This window comes from Salmo salar, chromosome 19 (assembly GCF_965601325.2).
Source record: "Salmo salar chromosome 19, fSalSal1, whole genome shotgun sequence".
Taxonomy (NCBI): domain Eukaryota; kingdom Metazoa; phylum Chordata; class Actinopteri; order Salmoniformes; family Salmonidae; genus Salmo; species Salmo salar.
The window spans coordinates 64,256,294-64,276,845 of record NC_138309.1 but is presented as its reverse complement, the minus strand read 5'-3'; the positions used below and the strand labels follow the sequence as shown (position 1 = coordinate 64,276,845).

The 20,552-nt window shown below is 42.2% G+C and overlaps 1 protein-coding gene across 1 annotated transcript in view; it reads right to left on the bottom strand.

Moving 5' to 3' along the window:
- Positions 1 to 11,929, bottom strand: part of kcnh4b (potassium voltage-gated channel, subfamily H (eag-related), member 4b) — a 72,978-nt gene extending 61,049 nt beyond the window's left edge. The window contains exon 1 of the mRNA XM_014158742.3: positions 11,237 to 11,929. Within this exon, the coding sequence (XP_014014217.2) occupies positions 11,237 to 11,312 (76 nt within the window). The 5' untranslated portion in view covers positions 11,313 to 11,929. The remainder of the gene's footprint in view (positions 1 to 11,236) is intronic.
- Positions 11,930 to 20,552: the final 8,623 nt, after the last annotated feature.

Sequence of the window (20,552 nt, the reverse complement as noted above, 5' to 3'; positions counted from 1 at the left end):
TGCTAACAATAACAGACTGTAGCTACAAGATGCTAAGCTAACAACAGGCTGGGACTATGCTTAGAGCAAGAGACTGCTATTCACCTTATACATACGAGATGCTAGACTATATAGAGTCAGCCAGTGTGAATGTGATACTCAAAGCACACAGATGGAGGGCCATGTCACAAAAGCTAATTTCAACCCTTAGTAAAAAATGATCCAGCTCGGAGCAGCATTGTGATGCACGTAATTGCGCTGCTTAGCTGGGTACGTAGCATTCTCCCTTGTCATTAGCTGAGGTTAATGTTACTGTCTCGTTCAGAGTGAACATATTTGCACCGCAAGCAATGACCTGCACAATTGGCCAACACAGAGTTAACTCAATGCCAGTATCAATCGATCATTCAATGTAAAATCAATGACCCAATCAAAATCAAGGTAAAATGACCATATCTAGCTAAATGTATTTAATCTAAAACAGACTGTCTACTCTGGAGCTAACCTGGTACTACAACACATTCTTCATCCTTAAAGCAGAATGCCACAGAGGATGGTGTTTCTATTATCTCATCCCTCAGCTTCAAAGACACTCACAATACACGCACACCACACGCACACCACACACACACACGCACACCACACACACACACACACACACACACACACACACACACACACACACACACACACACACACACACACACACACACACACACACACACACACACACACACACACACACGACACACACAGAGAAAGAGACAGAAGTAGCTAACCCAATCACTTCAACTGTCCACTAGCTGTCATAGGCAGCTCTTCTATTCAACCCTTAGTGCTGGCCCTCAGACCCCATTCATCAGCCAGTTAACAATGACGCCACCTGGTTCAATCTACTGACGCCGCTCGCCTTGTCCCCTCTTGGTTTATCTGCCTACCGCCTTTCAAGGAAAAGTGTGCGGGGAGAAATGAACTAAGGTCTTATCTCGGCTCCCAGCTGCCCCATAACCATGCTACCCACAGGGTGACTGCTGCCTCCCTGCCTACCGCTACTGGGGAGGTCAGACTGGAGAGTTGACACTGTGGAAATACACACATGAACAAATAAATACACACAAACATATACACACACCCACATATTGAAATACACACTCACAGCTGCAGATACGCACACACTTTCAGCCGTGGGCACTGTGCCACCCAGAGAGTTTCTGTCAAGTAGCAGTTCGCGGAGCCTTTGAAAGCTCTGGCGTCCGGTAAGCGCTTCCAACATCGATTGCCTGCGGTAGCCTACTCATCTATTTTATTGTGCTTCTGCCCATAATGAAGCAAACAAAGTTCTAAGGGAAGACCACTCAAAGGAAGAAATTAAAAGCCATCTCTGACAACAACAAAAATTAACAACTCTTACAGTGAGGGTATTGCAACAGGCCTACACAAATTCTGAACTATACAGACAATCTGGATCATGTGAACAAGTGACTCACTCATAAAAATGTATTCTAAATACCGAAACGGCATTGAGAAATTAACTCAGTTGGCCTCCGTGTTGTGGTTTTTAATGAAGAAGGTTTGGCTTATGTATTTGTTTGGCCCCTCTGGAAATGGCTTTGAGGTTCATGCCTTGACCCTTTGGAGCATAGAGAGGAAGTGAGGGCCTCCCCTGCTCCAGGCAGCCTAACACACTGATACTGACGTTTGGAGATAGACATCATAAGCGTATTCACGACTGGACAGGAATCGCACATCAAAGCTACAAGATAAGAAAATGAAAGCGAAGGAAAGGAATACAGTGCTTTTATGATAACCTTTAGTGTTACGGCTTCATCTGATCTTGAAAAATGACAGAGCATCTGGTATCTCCTTCCAGTCACTTACAGTAGTAACACAGTAACGGACAGACAATAGAACCATCAATCAAAGCTTAGGGCGTCTCAAGAGATATCAGCCTCCTTACTTTAGGCTACTCATCCACCTATATTGGTTGGGCAATATAGTGCTCTGTTACGGCACTTGTTTCCTACAAAGAATAAAGATAATTCTATCATACATTTATATCATTCATTTGAAGGGGGAAGGAAGCTTGACATTGGTAATGTGGACACACCTAATATTTGATAAGATAACAAACACATGTATTTACTGTGGTAACTTCTTCCTTGGATTGATTTTATAACCTCTCCAATGCAAGGCTGCTTTTACATCAATTGTTTATGTGCTCGGTCAACGTGTTTTGGGGGGCACTTGGGGGCTCGTCCCAGATCGTAATGAAAATAACAAAAAATATGTAATCATCACGTCATGATATTAATGGTTTAAGACATTTTTTCATTTAGATTTTTTCTTCTTCCTATCAATTAAGTATTTACAATATACTGTTTCATTACCCAAGGCTCACAATCACAATCCCTAATCAACGTTATTGGATTTGTGCTTCATGCTCAGAAGACAGCTTCTGAGCTTTCATTATCTGCTGAGAAAAATACAACTATGCCCTTCTATTAACAACTAACTTTTTAGAAACATTAAACACAACTACTCATTTGTAGTTGATGGTCTGATTAGGGTTATCAATCATTTTCCAATGGTACCAGAATCTTGGGTAATTTTTGTATTTAACAGGTAATCTGTGGTAACTCTGGCAATTTATTTTAGTCAGTAAAGAACAATTTCTTATTTTCAATGACAGCCTAGGAACAGTGGGTTAACTGCCTTGCTCAGGGGCAGAACGACAGATTTTTACCTTGTCAGCGATTTTTACCTTGAAAAAAGCATCTAATCAACAATGACATTATTTTCAATTATCTCTGCAACTGCCACCAATTTGGCACCAAAACATTTACAACAAAGACATAATGACATTGTAAAAAAAATAAAAGTCTGTAAAAAAAATGTTTTTTTTAACTTTATTTAACTAGGTAAGTCAGTTAAGAACAAATTCTTATTTTCAATGACGGCCTAGGAACAGTGGGTTAACTGCCTTGTTCAGGGGCAGAACAACAGATTTGCACCTTGTCAGCTCGGGGATTTGAACTTGCAACCTTTCAGTTACTAGCCAAATGCACTAACCACTAGGCTACCCTGCCGCCCTATATAAAGAATACAGTATTTCATGCTGAAATCCTCATATTTAATACCAGTGGTATTCACTAAGTTGATGGTTTATATATAGGATATTGGTTTTCAGCGTTTTCGTTACATTTATTATTTAAAAATAATCATATTTGATTATTTTATATATATTTAGATCAGAAAGTCAGAGATAATTACAGACACCTGTGATAATCTGAAGTACCCAAAATGGCCACTAGATGTCTCATGATAAAATCATAAAATCCTTTAAAGTTACCAAAATTCAGGTAGTTTACTAGTAAACAGAAAGTTTCCAGTAATATACCCTCCCTTTGCTACCCTTGGTCAGATACAGTATGTAGAACAGAGGCGTTGTCAGGCAACACAACGGTTCAGTGTTACAAAGGGTGACTGGGGGAAGATAGGGTGAATCGACAACAAGCAGCAACACTCCTGTCCCCCTGGTATTAGTTTACAATGAGACACAGCCTCCCTGTCCCTGGAGTCTCTCCACTAGGTACAAAACAAGGAAGACAGCCCATGCAGAAATTACACTGTGTGGCATGGCAGCTCAGAGCACAAGAACTGTTACAGTATACAGCTCCATTGAGATGTTGCAACTGCCTGGGAACAGTGTTGTCAAGTCCAGCGATCAAGCTTATTTATGGTAACATAATAATTCATTTCATATTTACTGGCTTATTGCATCTATCATCAAGGCAAGCACAAAGTAGTAAAAGGAAAATATATTTATAAGTCTCTTCAGACAAACAGAAAGCTCTCTTAACCCAAATAAAATATAAAGAACACAATTCTAAATGCAACATGCAACAATTTCAACGATTTTACTGAGTTACAGTTCATATAAGGAAATCAGTCAAATCAGGCCCTTTTCAAATCAGGCCCTAATCCATGGATTTCACATGACTGGGCAGGGGCACACCCACTTGGAAGCCACGCCCACCCACCAAGCCCAACAAATCAGAATCAGTTTTTCCCCACAAAAGGGCTTTATTACATACAGAAATACTCAGTTTCATCAGCTGTCCGGGTGGCTGGTCTCAGACGATCTCACAGGCGAAGAAGCTGGATGTGGAGGTCCTGGGCTGGCGTGGTTACACGTGGACATACTGCCAAATTCTCTAAAACAAAGTTGGAGGCGTCTTATGGTAGAGAAATTAACATTAAATTCTCTGGCAACAGCTCTGGTGGACATTCCTGCAGTCAGCGTGCCAATTGCACGCTCCCTCAAAACGTGAGACATCTGTGGCATTGTGTAGTGTGACAAAACTGCACATTTTAGAGTGGACTTTTATTGGTGCACTGTGTAATGATCATGCTGTTTAATCAGCATCTCGATATGCCACACCTGTCAGGTGGACGGATTATCTTTGCAAAGTTGAAATATTCACTTACAGCGACGTTAACAAATTTGTGCACAAAATTTGAGAGAAAAGCTTCTTGTGCATTTGAAAAAATTCTGGGATCTTTAATTTCAGCTCATGAAACATAAGACCAACACTTTACATGTTGTGTTTATATTTTTGTTCAGTATATGTGTAAAATTAATAGATGGACATTTCCAGGTAAAAGGACTCATGTGAGCACCAACATGTGAAGTTCATAGGAGCATGTCAAATTGGGTGTCAAATGAAAGCTAAGAGTCAATTTGAATAGATTTTTGTGGCATATTTAAGGCAAAAATATGGAAAGGGGGTCTTAGAAAACATCTACCAGAAAAAGTCTTAAAGGGTATTAGAAATACATCAAAACACAATAATATTGGAGTAAAGACCCCTGCAACCCAATATCAACACATATTGTGTTTTGGAGAAATTATTTGCCTTGTGTACAGTGCATTTAGAAAGTATTCAGACCACTTGACTTTTTCCACATTTTGTTACGTTACGACCTTATTCTACTACACACAATACCCCACAATGACAAAGCAAAAACAGTTTCATTTTTAGCACATTTATAAAAATAAGAAACTTAAATATCACATTTATATAAGTATTCAGACCATTTACTCAGTGCTTTGTTGAAGCACCTTTGGCAGCGATTACAGCCTTGAGTATGACGCTACAAGCTTGGCACACCTGTATTTGGGGCGTTTTTCCCATTCTTCTCTGCAGATCCTCTCAAGCTCTGGGCTGTGTGGTTAGTGTTGTTGTCCTGATGGAAGGTGAACCTTCGCCCCAGTCTGAGATCCTGAGCTCTCGGGAGCAGGTTTTCATCAAGGATCGCTCTGTACTTTGCTCCGTTCATCTTTTCCTCGATCCTAACAAGTCTCCCAGTCCCTGCCACTGAAAGACCTATCCACAGCAGGATGCTGCCACCACCATGCTTCACAGTAGGGATGGTGCCAGGTTTCCTCCAGTTGTGACGCTTGGCATTCAGGCCAAAGAGTTCAATCTTGGTTTTATCAGAACAGAGAATCTTGTTTCTCATGGTCTGAGAGTCCTTTGTGGCCTTTGTGGCCTTTTGGCAAACTCCAAGCGGGCTGTCATGTGCCTTTTACTGAGGAATGGCTTCCGTCTTGAGCTCAGTCACAGTGACCAAGGCCTTGGTCACCTCCCTGACCAAGGCCCTTCTCCCCCGATTGCTCAGTTTGGCCCTTCGGCCAGCTCTAGGAAGAGTCTTGGTGGTTCCAAACTTCTTCCATCTAAGAGTGATAGAGGCCACTGTGTTCTTGGGGACCTTCAATGCTGCAGAAATGTTTTGGTACCCTTCCCCAGACCTGTTCCTTGATACAATCCTGTCTCTGAGCTCTACGGGACAATTCCTTCGACCTCATGGCTTGATTTTTCCTCTGATATGTACTGTCAACTGTGGGACCTTATATAGACAGGTGTGTGCCTTTCCAAATCATGTCCAATCAATTGAATTTACCACAGGTGGACTCCAATGAAGTTGTAGAAACAGCACAAGGATGATCAATGTAAACAGGATGCACCTGAGCCAAATTTCGAGTCTCATAGCAAAGGGTTTGAATGCTTATGTAAATAAGGTATTTCTGTTTTTTGTGTATATTTCTTTGCAAAAAATGTCTAAAAACCTGTTTTTCGCTTTGTCATTATGGGGTATTGTGTGTAGATTAATGAGGGAAAAAATTATTTAATCAATTTTAGAATAAGGCTGTAACGTAACAAAATGTGGAAAAAGGTCTGAATACTTTCCAAATGACTGTAAGTTTAAGAAACATTGCCTGATTTTTTCCAAAAATCAGTAACAGAATTACTGCAATTGAATTGGCTACAATGGGAATGTATAGCAGTCAAAAACCACAGTTGTGTCACCTACTACAGACCCCTCTTCCACTTGCATAGTACTATGTTCAGCTCATAACTGTTTCCATTCTTATTCTGTCATCTGGTGGTCAAAGCAAGTGTGAAAACAACACCTCCCTCCCCCTCTCTCTCTCTCTATTTAATGTCACCTTTCCCAGCTCTTACTGACACCTACCCATAAGCCCCCTCTCTTTCCATTTACTGTAACCAGCATCCTTACCCACTGAGCACCGACCGACACTGGATGTCCATGGAAATTGAAAAGTAGTTTAAATTTGGTCAGATCCCCCCGGCCTTGATTTCAACATCCACAGACGTTGTTTTTTTTATATGGTCCGGACTGGTTTTAATTTCAAAAAGTTCACAAACATAGACATGGATGATTGGTTCAGATTTGGTCCAGTCCAGACCGGAACAAATCTGAACCAATCATAGACGTCTATGTTTCACAAGTTTGGAGAGCACAGTGCAGTACATTAGAGCACAGTTGAGTACAATAGAGTACAGTAAAGTAAATTAAAGTTAAATAAAATTGAGTAGAGTATTGTTCAGTACAGTCCTGTGCTGTACTCTACAGTAGAATATAGTTTAATACAGTAGAGCATACTAGAGTTGAGAACATATAATGTACTGTACTGAACTATACTTTACTCTAGTGTACTGAACACTACTGTACTGTTTTGTGCTGTACTGTATTCTACTGAACTGTACAAACTTGTGAAACAGACGTGATTGGTTCAGATTTGGTCCGGTCCAACCAAATTTGGTCTTGTTTGGGGGTGGAGCTCAGTAAAATAATAACGAGTGTGTAGATTAGAATAATACCCAAATATGCAAAGGAGGATATTGCATATTTCAACCTTTGTGTACCTATTCAGGCTATATCACCATGAAGAGAGTGATATTCATATCCATAATTATGCATTTCTGTATAGTACAGATCAGGGACCCATGATGTAATTCCGTTACCGGGTGTAAATCCACTTCACTTACTGTTGTTCAATAACCAAAATAGATTTTTTTCAAGGTCAAGGTGTCAAGTCATAGCTGATACCCCATTCTTTCTGCAGACATCTTTTAATGCTATTTCGGAGCAGATATTTAAAGACATGCTCTGGAACGTTGGAGACTACTAAGTACAGTCGTGGCCAAAAGTTTTGAGAATGACACAAATATACATTTTCACAAAGTCTGCTGCCTCAGTGTCTTTAGATATTTTTGTCAGATGTTACTATGGAATACTAAAGTATAATTACAAGCATTTCATAAGTTCATAGGCTTTTATTGACAATTACATGAAGTTGATGCAAAGAGTCAATATTTGCATTGTTGACCCTTTTTTTCCAAGACCTCTGCAATCCGCCCTGGCATGCTGTCAATTAACTTCTGGGCCACATCCTGACTGATGGCAGCCCATTCTTGCATAATCAATGCTTGGAGTTTGTCAGAATTTGTTTTTTTTTTTTGTCCACCCGCCTCTTGAGGATTGACGACAAGTTCTCAATGGGATTAAGGTCTGGGGAGTTTCCTGGCCATGGACCCAAAATATCGATGTTTTGTTCTCTGAGCCACTTAGTTATCACTTTTGCCTAATGGCAAGGTGCTCCATCATGCTGGAAAAGGCATTGTTTGTCACCAAACTGTTCCTGGATGGTTGGGAGAAGTTGCTCTCGGAGGATGTGTTGGTACTATTCTTTATTCATGGCTGTGTTTAGGTAAAACTGTGAGTGAGCCCACTCTCTTGGCTGAGAAGCAACCCCACACATGAATGGTCTCAGGATGCTTTACTGTTGGCATGACACAGGACTGATGGTAGCGCTCACCTTGTCTTCTCCGGACAAGCTTTTTTCCGGATGCCCCAAACAATCGGAAAGGGGATTCATCAGAGAAAATGACTTTACCCCAGTCCTCAGCAGTCCAATCCCTGTACCTTTTGCAGAATATCAGTCTGTCCCTGATGTTTTTCCTGGACAGAAGTGGCTTCTTTGCTGCCCTTCTTGACACCAGGCCATCCTCCAAAGGTCTTCGCCTCACTGTGTGTGCAGATGCACTCACACCTGCCTGCTGCCATTCCTGAGCAAGCTCTGTACTGGTGGTTCCCCGATCCCGCAGCTGAATCAACTTTAGGAGACGGTCCTGGCGCTTGATAGACTTTCTTGGGCACCCTGAATCCTTCTTCACAACATTGAACCGCTCTCCTTGAAGTTCTTGATGATCCGATAAATGGTTGATTTAGGTGCAATCTTACTGGCAGCAATATCCTTGCCTGTGAAGCCCTTTTTGTGCAAAGCAATGATGACGGCACGTGTTTCCTTGCAGGTAACCATGATTGACAGAGGAAGAACAATGATTCCAAGCACCACCCTCCTTTTGAAGCTTCCAGTCTGTTATTCGAACTCAATCAGCATGACAGAGTGATCTCCAGCCTTGTCCTCGTCAACACTCACACCTGTGTTAACGAGAGAATCACTGACATGATGTCAGCTGTTCCTTTTGTGGCAGGGCTGAAATGCAGTGGAAATGTTTTTGGGGGATTCAGTTCATTTGCATGGCAAAGAGGGACTTTGCAATTAATTGCAATTCTTCTGATCATTCTTCATAACATTCTGGAGTTTAATATGCAAATTGCCATCATACAAACTGAGGCAGCAGACTGTGAAAATTAATATTTGTGTCATTCTCAAAACTTTTGGCCACGACTGTATTTTTTAAACCTCCTTTTTTGGGCTGGATGTGTCAATGTGCAGTTCATACATGCATAATCTATGAGCAGAATTACTGTCTTACCTCAATTAGTCATGAAATCTCCAGTTTGAAAGATACTATTTTCTGGAAGCTGTGCTTCACTTCATTCCATTTATTTTGTTATCATGAAGAACTCCCCAGTCCTTAACAATTACAAACATAAACACAACATGATGGAGCCACCACTATGCTTGAAAATATGGAGAGTGGTGCTCAGTAATGTGTTGTATTGGATTTTCCCCAAACATAACACTTTGCATTCAGGACATTTTTTTCAGTATTACTTTAGTGCCTTGTTGCAAACAGGATGCATGTTTTGGAATATTTTTATTCTGTACAGACTTCCTTCTTTTCAGTCTGTCATTTAGGTTAGTATTGTGGAGTAACTACAATGTTGTTGATCCATCCTCATTTTTCTCCTATCACAGCCATTATAATCTGTAACCATCGGCCTCATGGAGAAATCCCTGAGTGGTTTCCTTCCTCTCCAGCAACTGAGTTAGGAAAGATGCCTGCATATTTGTAGTGACTGGATTGCTACACCATCCAAAGTGTAATTAATACTTTCACCATGCTCAAAGGGATATTCAATGTCTGCTTTTTTTTTTACCCATCTACCAATAGGTGCCCTTCTTTGCGAGGCATTGGAAAACCTCCCTGGTCTTTGTGGTTGAATCGGTGTTTGAAATTCACTGCTCGACTGAGGGACCTTACAGATAATTGTATGTGTGGGGTACAGAGATGAGGTAGTCATTGAAAAATCATGTTTAACACTATTATTGCACACAGAGTGAGTCCATGCAACTTATTATGTGACTTGTTAAGCACATTTTTACTGCTGAACGTATTTAGGTTTGCCATGACAAAGGCGTTGAATACTTATTGACTTAAGACATTTCAGCTTTTCATTTTTCATTAATTTATAAAAATAGCAAAAAACATAATTCCACTTTATCTTTATGGGGTATATTTAATCAATTTAAAAATTAATTTGTAACACAACAAAATGTGGAAAAAGTCAAGGGGTGTGAATATTCTCCGAAGACACTGTAGCTTAAAGCCAAGATGTATAACTTTCAGTTTGTCGACAAATGGCCACATAGAAATACACAATAATGAGACATTATAAAAGCTCATACATCCTTATACCAAGTAAAGAAAGCATATGATGACTTTAAATAAAGTGTGACAATACTACACCTACAATATTTTTCTCCCATGCAACATGGTGTTTAAAGCATCAGCTAGGCGCAGAGGTCTAAACACAGGCAGTGTTTGTGGCACAGGTTACATGGGCGACAGTGGAAGCACAACAAAATAGATAATCCATTCACGTTTATACACTGTGCATTGCAAAAACAAATTCAAAATATTATACATGGAAGATCCCAAAACGTATTTTATAAGACAGAGAGAAACTCTTCATACACATCGTTTCGGCCCTCCAAGATCAAAACGTGGTGTGTTTGCATCATTTTTGTTTTGGACTGAATAAATATTTACTTGTGAATCTATGATTTTTGCATTGATTGTTGCAGCAACTTGCTTGTGTTTTAAGATCAGCTGGGATGGTGAAGTTAATAAGCCCAAGGCGCTCGCATGTAGAACCTGACAGTAATGGCTGTTGACTAGCCTCAACTATTTCAAACTCAAGAGTGTGTTTCTGGCCACGTAAAACACACTCTGTCACAAACAGGCCTAAAGAGGTCATGAACTGGCCTGAATACAGTTTCAGCTTGGTGCTACTCTGTGTGAGTTTGTCTCTGGGCGCAAGCCTCCTTTTATCTTTAAGGCTCATAACGTTACATGTGGCCCCTGAATCTAGCTGGCATTGCTGTGGTTTATTATTAAGTAGCAGAGTGACAGCCCATAGAAGTTAACTTGTTTGCAGAGCCACTGTAAAGCACTTTGAAAGTCACCATGTAATAAAAAGCACTATGCCAAAAAATCTATTATTATTACTGTCACTTATGAATGTCTTCCAAAAGTGGACAGGCATGTTTTGAGTAGTGGTAGAGTACTACAGTACACTACGGTACATTCCGATCAAAACGTGGCGTGGACAGGCATGTTTCATTACAGTACAACTACAGTACTATGGTATACTAGGGTATATTAGGACATACTACGGTATATTAGGATGTACTCACGGGTGCCATCGAAGCGGGTGGCGATGGTGTCCAGAAAGGTGTTCTGGGGGGCCAGGAGGCCCTTCATCACCGGCATGTTGGCCCTGATCTAAGGTCAGCGATGGTTCCCGCAATGATCACACCATCCCAGAGGCACCAGGGTGGTGGGGGGAGGGTCCGCTGAGGCCTCTCAGGGAGTACAGGTGGGTGCGGGGCCAGTCCGGCAGTATAGCGAGGGGAGAGAAGCACATCTAAAAGAGGCCACCGTGGCGGAGTCCATCCACGCAGAGTCCCAGTTGGGTCCCTCCACTTTGGTCTTAGGGTGGAGTCAGTGATCAGAATCAGTGTAGAAGTTCAGCCGGGTCCTGGCGCTTTTGCTGAGCGGCGAAGGTATGTAGAACGATAGATAAGAAAAGGGATCAAGTTGGATGTTCAGGTGTTGTCGAGATCCAAAAGAGACCTGCTGTACTTGCTCCGGTGCGTCTCTTCAGGTGCTGCTGCTCGCCCTCTCCCAAGCACCAGTCCAGAAGTTGTAGCCTAAGTCTTCCTCTTCAGTCCAATGGGGCTTCTGTTTACCACGGGAGAGAGAATCCACAAAACGGCAAGGCGTCTTTCTACCTCTCTCTTTCTTTGTGTGTCCCTCCCTTGTTCCCCCCCTCTCTCTCTGTTCTGCCGAGTTGCTGTGGCAGGCAGAGCAGTTACATCTTCGTAAGCCTTCTCATTCTGCCCCCCCCATCTCTCTTTCTCTCTGCACTCCCTCTTTCATCCACTCCTGTGGTGGCTCAGCCAATGAGATTCTTAGGTTTCACACGGCTGGCATTCTCTATAGAAACCTGGTCTCGTCTGGGGGGATAAAGAGGGGGGTGGGGGTGGACTCCTCTAGGAGTGGGCGTTGACAGGACAATTCCAGCCTGTACTTCTGCTATCAACCCTCAGGTGTTGTCTACGTGTCTGACGCCTGGGGAAAGATAGATTACTTGCTGGGAGATCAATAAAAGGCTATTGTATTCTATTTCACCATATTTTATTGGACTATTCTCCTATTATTCTCCTATAGTGATGAGAGGCTGCTCTTGGACACATTTTGGAATCGATGAGAAAAATCATTTTTATGCCTTTCAAGATTTTATGAATATGTGTATTGCAGTTATGGGATGAACTGTATTATGTTGCATCTTTTATGAGGTAGTGTAAACAAGTAAATCGTTTTGGAACACATTTATAGGCCTAAAATTGACAATGTTATTCCAGGGGGCTTTACGGAAAAACGCCTTTATTTAACCGTAACCATGGTACCTCAATTTGTTAGTGTATCATCAGTGAGTATAGTTCAGAATGCCATTCCTAAAATACCTGTTCCTTGTATGTCTCATCATCACTTGTATGATAATCTCATCTGTTCTCTCTTGCACCCACCCTGTCCTTCCAAGGAAATTACCGGAAGGAAAGCCGCTGGAAAGGTATTAAAAGGATAAACCGGGAGATGTTTTATAATGAAGACTTTAAGCTAAGCACATAACTAACCGCAGATCTTAATTCACTCTGACCCATTGGTCAAACAGAATTCCCGCTAGAAAGTATAATAGCTTCTGAAGAGGATGCATTCTAAAATGAATACCAAAACGGATCTTTATCCCTGTAGCATACTTTGTTTTGTATTAAACTAGAGTCTAGGGGTGTTATTATGGCATCTCATATGAATTAAGGAAAATAGAAAATTATAGTGAACAAAATAGATACGCAACATGCAACAATTTCAATGATTTTAATGAGTTACTGTTCATATAAGGGAATCAGTCAATTGAAATAAATCCATTAGGCCCTAATCTATGGATTTCACATGACTCGGATGTGCACAGCCATGGATGGGCCTGGGAGGGCATAGGCCCACCCACTGGGGAGCTAGGCCCAGCCAATCAGAATTCGTTTTTTTCCCCACAAAAGGTCTTTATTACAAAACAGAAATACTCCTCCTCCATCAGCTGTCCGGGTGTCTGGTCTCAGACGACACCGCAGGTGAAGAAGCCGGATGTGGAAGTCCCGGGCTGGCGTGGTTACACTTGGTCGCGGTTGTGAGGCTGGTTGGACGTACTGCCAAATTCTCTAAAATTGTCTTATGGTAGAGAAATGAACATAACATTCTCTGGCAATACCTCTGGTGGACATTCCTGCCGTTAGCATGCCAACTGCAGGCTCCCTTAAAACTTGAGTGGCAATCTGTGGCATTGTGTTGTTTGATAAAACTTCACATTTTAGAGTGTGCTTTTATTCTCCCCAGCACAAGGTGCACCTATGTAATGATCTGTTTAATCAACTTCTTGATATGCCACACCTGTCAGGTGGATGGATTATCTTGGCAAAGGAGAAATGCTCACTAACAGGGATGTAAGCTTTTTGTGTGTATGGAACATTTTGGGGACCTTTTATTTCAGCTCATGAAACATGGGACCAACACTTTACATGTTGCGTTTATATTTTTGTTCAGCATACTAAAAAGTTTGTACAGAATGATTTTGGGGACATTTATTGAATGGACTGCAATAAAATTGACACACCTCATTTTAAATATGAAAAAGAGAAGTGTAAACAAAAGCTCATCAATCAGTATCTAACCATTTTCATCTTGTGGGGCACAAAACAAAAAGCTGGTTTACCAGTGTGTACTGCTTTATACAGTTAAATGAAATTATATTAACCCTTTATGTTCAATTCGAACACCGTTTATGTTCCGGGTCAATTTCACCCGTACACTAAGTATATCAAGATCATAAATATATTTTAATATCCACAAATGTATTTTCCAGTAGCTGAGAATGTCCTCTTTCATATGCTCTCCCCCCTGAGTTGATAGACCCAACTGTTCATTATTTAGAGCCAAATGTTTGATTATTGTATCAAAGTCGTAAATCTAATTTTGACATTTTTTTGTCAAACTTCAGACCACTGTCCCTCTGCCTCTGAACATCACAGGGAAAACATACTTATTTCCCTGTGATCATCGTGGATAGATCCTTACTGCACAGAGGGCCATATCTCTAACACAAAAGGTCATTGTCAAATTGTCTTCAGATCTGTGTTGCTCAGCCTCTGAGCATCACATGGAAATCAATATCAGTTTTAATACACGCCAATATGCTCCTCCTCCTCAGCTCTACAGTATTTCTCTGTGGCACCATGTTCAGAGCCGGGCTGGTCGAGGAAGACAAAAGACAGACAGACACTGGAGACGGGAAGCGCAGGGCGCAGCACTAACTCATGTCAGACAGATGGGCTGAGCAGTAGGGGCATGGGGAGAGACCGGAGAGAGACTGGAGAGAGCAGAGAGAGAGCACGAGAGGAAGAGCGCAGTGCTGGCAGGGTGATGGATAGAAGTGTTCACCCTCGTGGTAAAAAGTCAGCGCGCTGGAACGAGACAGCAGGGCGGAAAGCGAAAGACACAGAAAATACAGAGAGAAAGAGATGAGAGAAAGAGAGCGTGAGAGCACGACGAGGGACTAATCCAGAGAAACCAGCTGTACTGTACTAATAGTAGATATATAAATACAGCTAGGACAAGTAGGAAAATAAGAACCCCCTCCGAGCTATTCGCTGTAATCCATTTTTAATGGGGCTTCATTGTCCTGCCTCCTTGTAGTGCATCCATCTCCTCTTGTCACAAATAAAGAGACCAATCCATTATATATGCCCCACCGCCACCACCCTACACCTCTCTGTTCCTTTCTACCCCCAAAGCCTAACGCAGCGGGGTAGAATAGAGCCGGAGGTGAGACTATAACGATCGCCTGTGCAGTTTCCCTTTCCACGACACTGGAGCTGTAGTGTCCTACTCAGGTAAACATGGAGTTGGACTGTATGCTGTTGCTCTTTGGCCCCATGCTCACCTATAGGTCTGTTTCAGTTAAAGATCTCAGCTGTGGCTAGGTCTTTAAGTTGTATAGCTGCTACTACATAATCATAGCACGTACGTCTCGGCGGCACGCATGCTTCCTTCACATCAAGTCATCACTACTAGATCCTGTGGTCTCCATATAAGCCATTGAGAAATCTTTCAGGCCACCATTCGCAAAACTACCCGCGGGTGTTCATGTTGAATAACCCAGTAATCTGAGCAGATGTGGTGAGCTGAGCTGTGTTTGAATCCTCTGGGCATGTGAGGGCTCTAGGCAGGCACACACACACACACACACACACACACACACACACACACACACCAGGGACCACATTTTATACCAGCAGCCGCTATCAGATTAAACGTGTTAGAAAGTTAAGCAGGGGTTGAATATCTTGATCCGCTATGGCTGATATTCTTATACTCTATGTGATAAACACTGGCGTATTTATGGATTTCTTGAAGCCGTCTAAGACTACAATCCCACATCCTACTGTAGCGGTGTTTGAACCTAATCTAACGACGTCTTTACGCAGAGCAAACATGCCATTGCAGTGCTGTATATTTTTTATTAAAAGATGCCATGCTGTCAAGCAGGTGATCTAACTTTTGCTGCGGTCACCGCCCGATCTACCTGATTTGCAGGAGGGGCCTTTGGTGCGGTGGCTGGTAATTATAACAAAAGGGCAAATCTCCACTGAAGCCAAATTTGAGTTACTGTAATATCCCATTGAGGTCAATACATGACTATGTGAAAATGTGATTTACCCCCAAGTGGCTAAATGACAAAAGAGAGCATATCAAGAGTTTTGGCTAATGAAAAGGGAACGACCATCACATATTGACACGATATGGGTTTTAACAACGCAACCAAATTATGATTTATAAAAAAGCTAACGAGATGAGCCTCTTGCTTCGTACTCTCCCTCCCCCCTAGTTAAATGCTTCAGATACAAGATTTTTGGACACTTTCAGATCGCCAACTTGGAAGGGTAGGATTGATGAGGTCTTGATGAGGTAAATTTAGCTCTCGTCATTTTCTCTTGGTTTGTCTAAATCACAGAAAGAAGCCTGACCAGATTGAGAGCAGTGTCAAATCTCTGGCAAATTGGGACGTTTCTAAAAATACTAGCCCACTTTGAGCACAGAGGACGTGCAGGGCATGAGAATAGAATTAACAACATACTCTTCATTCAGAACCCAATACATTGCAGAGCTTTCAAGTTCCATTGCTATCGGGAAACCGGCCCGGGGTTGTTCAATTCCACTCTCCATTCTCAACAATGGGCACTAGTGCCCTCTAGAGTCTAGAGCAGGGATGTTCAATGTTGACCTGGAGTGCCGAAAACACGTTGGTTATTCATCCTTTCCTTCTAATAATGGACAAATTCAGACCTGAGACACTAGGTGAGTGCAATTAACTAACAGGCAGAAACAAGAAACCCAAGTGGTTTGGCCCTCCGGGACCGACATTGAACAGCCCTGCTCTAGACTCTAGAGCAGCTAGAGCAGGGTTTCCCAAACTCGGTCCTGGGGACCCCCCAGGTGCACATTTTGTTTTTTGCCATAGCACTACACAGCTGATTTAAATAACCAACTCATCAAGCTTTGATTATTTGAACCAGCTGTGTAGTTCTAGGGAAAAAAACAAAATGTGCACCCAGGGTGGGCCCCAGGACCGAGTTTGGGAAACCCTGTTCTCGGACACCAGTGAGAGAATGGAGAGTGGAATTGAACAGCCCCGGGCCTGGTTTCCTGATAACGAAGGATATTAGGCTTACGAGTGTTTTAATGACACATCTTTCCTACAACGGCCGAAGATGTAACATGCATTTCCCAAAACACCAGGCAGATACTGATAGGTTTGAAAGAAAGGCAGCATTGCACTCTGATAAGCTTTCTCCATTCAAATCTTACCTTATGGTGGCCTGAAACCCCACCTCTTTAAGGAATACCTAGGATAGGATAAAGTAATCCTTCTAACCCCCCCCCCTAAAGATTTAGATGCACTATTGTAAAGTGGTTGTTCCACTGGATATCATAAGGTGATTCCACCAATTTGTAAGTCGCTCTGGATAAGAGCATCTGCTAAATGACTTAAATGTAAAAAAATGTAAATGTTATCATTATAATTATTACACAATACTGATGAGGATCAGATCCTAGAGAGATATGGCTGCAAATATTGAGGTGATTTATTCTAATGCTTAACCTATAGTAAAGCACTGATTCATTTGGCACGCCATTGCGCATGTTACACATCACGATATTGAGGCACAAATTATACTGAGGCATAAATTATATATACACACACACACACTACCAGTCAAAAGTTTTAGAACACTTAATCATACGTTTTTTTTCCTTCTTTCTACATTGTAGAATAATAGTGAAGACAAAACTATGAAATAACACATATGGAATCATGTAGTAACCAAAAAAAGTGTTAAATCAAAATATATTTGAGATTCTTCAAATAGCCACCCTTTGCCTTGATCACAGCTTTGCACGCTCTTGGCATTCTCTCAACCAGCTTCATGAGGTAGTCACCTAGAATGCGTTTCAATTAACAAGCGTGCCTTCTTAAAAGTTCATTTGTGGAATTTCTTTCCTTCTTAATGCATTTTGAGCCAATCAGTTGTGTTGTGACAAGGTAGTGGGGTATACAGAAGATAGACCTAATTGATAAAAGGCAAGTCCTTATTATGGCAAGAACAGCTCAAATAAGCAAAGAGAAACGACGGTCCATCAATACTTTAAGACATGAAGGTCAGTCAATGTGGAAAATGTCAAGAACTTTTAAAAAGTTTCTTCAAGTGCAGTCGCAAAAACAATCAAGCGCTATGATGAAACTGGCTCTCATGAGGACCACCACAGGAAAGGAAGACCCAGAGTTACCTCTGCTGCAGAGGATAAGTTCATTAGAGTTAACTGCACCTCAGATTGCAGCCCAAATAAATGCTTCACAGAATTCAAGTAACAGACACATCCCAACATCAACTGTTCAGAGGAGACTGCGTGAATCAGGCCTCCAAAGTCAAATTGCTGAAAAGAAACCACTAATAAAAGGATACCAATAAGAAAAGACTTGCTTGGGCCAAGAAACACGAGCAATGGACATTAGACCGGTGGAAATCTGTCTTTAAGACGCAGAGTAGATGAACGGATGATCTCCGCATGTGTGGTTCCCACCGTGAAGCATGGAGGAGGTGGTTTGATGGTGTGGGGCTGCTTTGCTGGTGACACTACTTTATTTAGAATTCAAAGTATACTTAACCATCATGGCTACCACAGCATTCTGCAGCAATACGCCATCCCATCTGGTTTGTGCTTAGTGGGACTATCATTTGTTTTTCAACAGGACAATGACCCAAAACACCTCCAGGCTGTGTAAGGGCTATTTGACCAAGAAGGAGAGTGATGGAGTGCTGCATCAGATGACCTGGCCTCCACAATCACACGACCTCAACCCAATTAAGATGGTTAGGGATGAGTTGGACCGCAGAGTGAAGGAAAAGCAGCCAACAAGTGCTCAACCCTTAAATGAGTATGTGTGTCCAAACTTTTGACTGGCACTGTATATATCACATACAAATAGAACTCAATTGACCAAACATTACATTTATTTCAATATGATTGAAATACTGTATAGGCCTAGGTAAAGTATAGGCCTACTATATATATTTTTTTAATGCAGTCATCTTGGATTTCATTTTAAGCATCTTTTTATCATTCGCTTGTTCAATTGCAAAGACATTGGCAACTGTATTTGTAGTCAACTTCGTTCCCAAGTTATCGACGGTCACAGAGAGACAGATAAACAGCTTGATTATATGTTTAGTGGAGCTCTTCTATGTATATTGTGACGAGTAAAGGCAAAACAAATCATCAAACAAAGCACTTAGCTGTTGAGCCTGGTCTCATAGACTAGACGTAACATAGTAAAAGTAAATCCGTTTTGTTTGGTTACATAAGCCAGATGGTTACTTAAAGAAAAACGGAAGTAGGGTGGTATAACGTAAACGTCTAGCAACCCAAAGGTTTTGAATCACGGACAACTTGAGCATTTTAGAAACTTTCATCTACTTTCTACTTTTTAGCTACTTTGCAACTACTTAGCATGTTAGCTAACCCTTCCCCTAATGCTTTTAGCTAACCCTTCCCCTAATGCTTTTAGCTAACCTTAACCCTTTAACCTAACTCCAAAACGTAACCCTAACCCCTAGCCTAGCTGACGTTAGCCAGCTAGCTACAATTCGTAACATACCATAGGTTTAGCAAATTCTTAACATATTGTACATTTAGCAAATTGTAATTTGTAACATCATACAAAATGGGTGATGGACATCCACAAATGAATACATATCTTACGTAAGGTAACATATCATACTAAGTGGAGTGTCTCTGATTTACGTACAGAATAATGCGAAATGCTACTAGACCAGGTTGAGCTGTTCTACCAGTGGTCTGAAGCAGTCGGCAAATAACCAGCGTTTAAGTGCAACTTTACTAACGATGGTTTTGGAAAACAGTTTGGAGATTAAACAATGCTCCTACGTCTCCGCACCACGTGCTCTCACCACTGGTGTCCCCCAGGGCTCAGTTCTAGGCCCTCTCCTATTCTCGCTATACACCAAGTCACTTGGCTCCGTCATATCCTCACATGGTCTCTCCTATCATTGCTACGCAGACGGAAACAGAATTAATCTTCTCCTTTCCCCCTTCTGATAACCAGGTGGCGAATCGCATCTCTGCATGTCTGGCAGACATATCAGTGTGGATGACGGATCACCACCTCAAGCTGAACCTCGGAGCTGCTTTTCCTCCCGGGGAAGGACTGCCCTTTCCATGATCTCGCCATCACGGTGGACAACTCCATTGTGTCCTCCTCCCAGAGTGCTAAGAGCCTCGGCGTGACCCTGGACAACACCCTGTCGTTCTCCGCTAACATCAAGGCGGTGACCCGATCCTGTAGGTTCATGCTATACAACATTCGCAGAGTACGACCCTGCCTTACACAGGAAGCGGCGCAGGTCCTAATCCAGGCACTTGTCATCTCCCGTCTGGATTACTGCAACTCACTGTTGGCGGGGCTCCCTGCCTGTGCCATTAAACCCCTACAACTCATCCAGAACGCCGCAGTCCGTCTGGTGTTCAACCTTCCCAAGTTCTCTCACGTCACCCCGCTCCTCCGCACACTCCACTGGCTTCCAGTTGAAGCTCGCATCTGCTACAAGACCATGGTGCTTACCTACGGAGCTGTGAGGGGAACGGCACCTCCGTACCTTCAGGCTCTGATCAGGCCCTATCCCCCAAACAAGGGCACTGCGTTCATCCTACTCTGGCCTGCTGGCCCCCCTACCTCTGCGGAAGCACAGTTCCCGCTCAGCCCAGTCAAAACTGTTCGTTGCTCTGGCACCCCAATGGTGGAACAAGCTCCCTCACGAC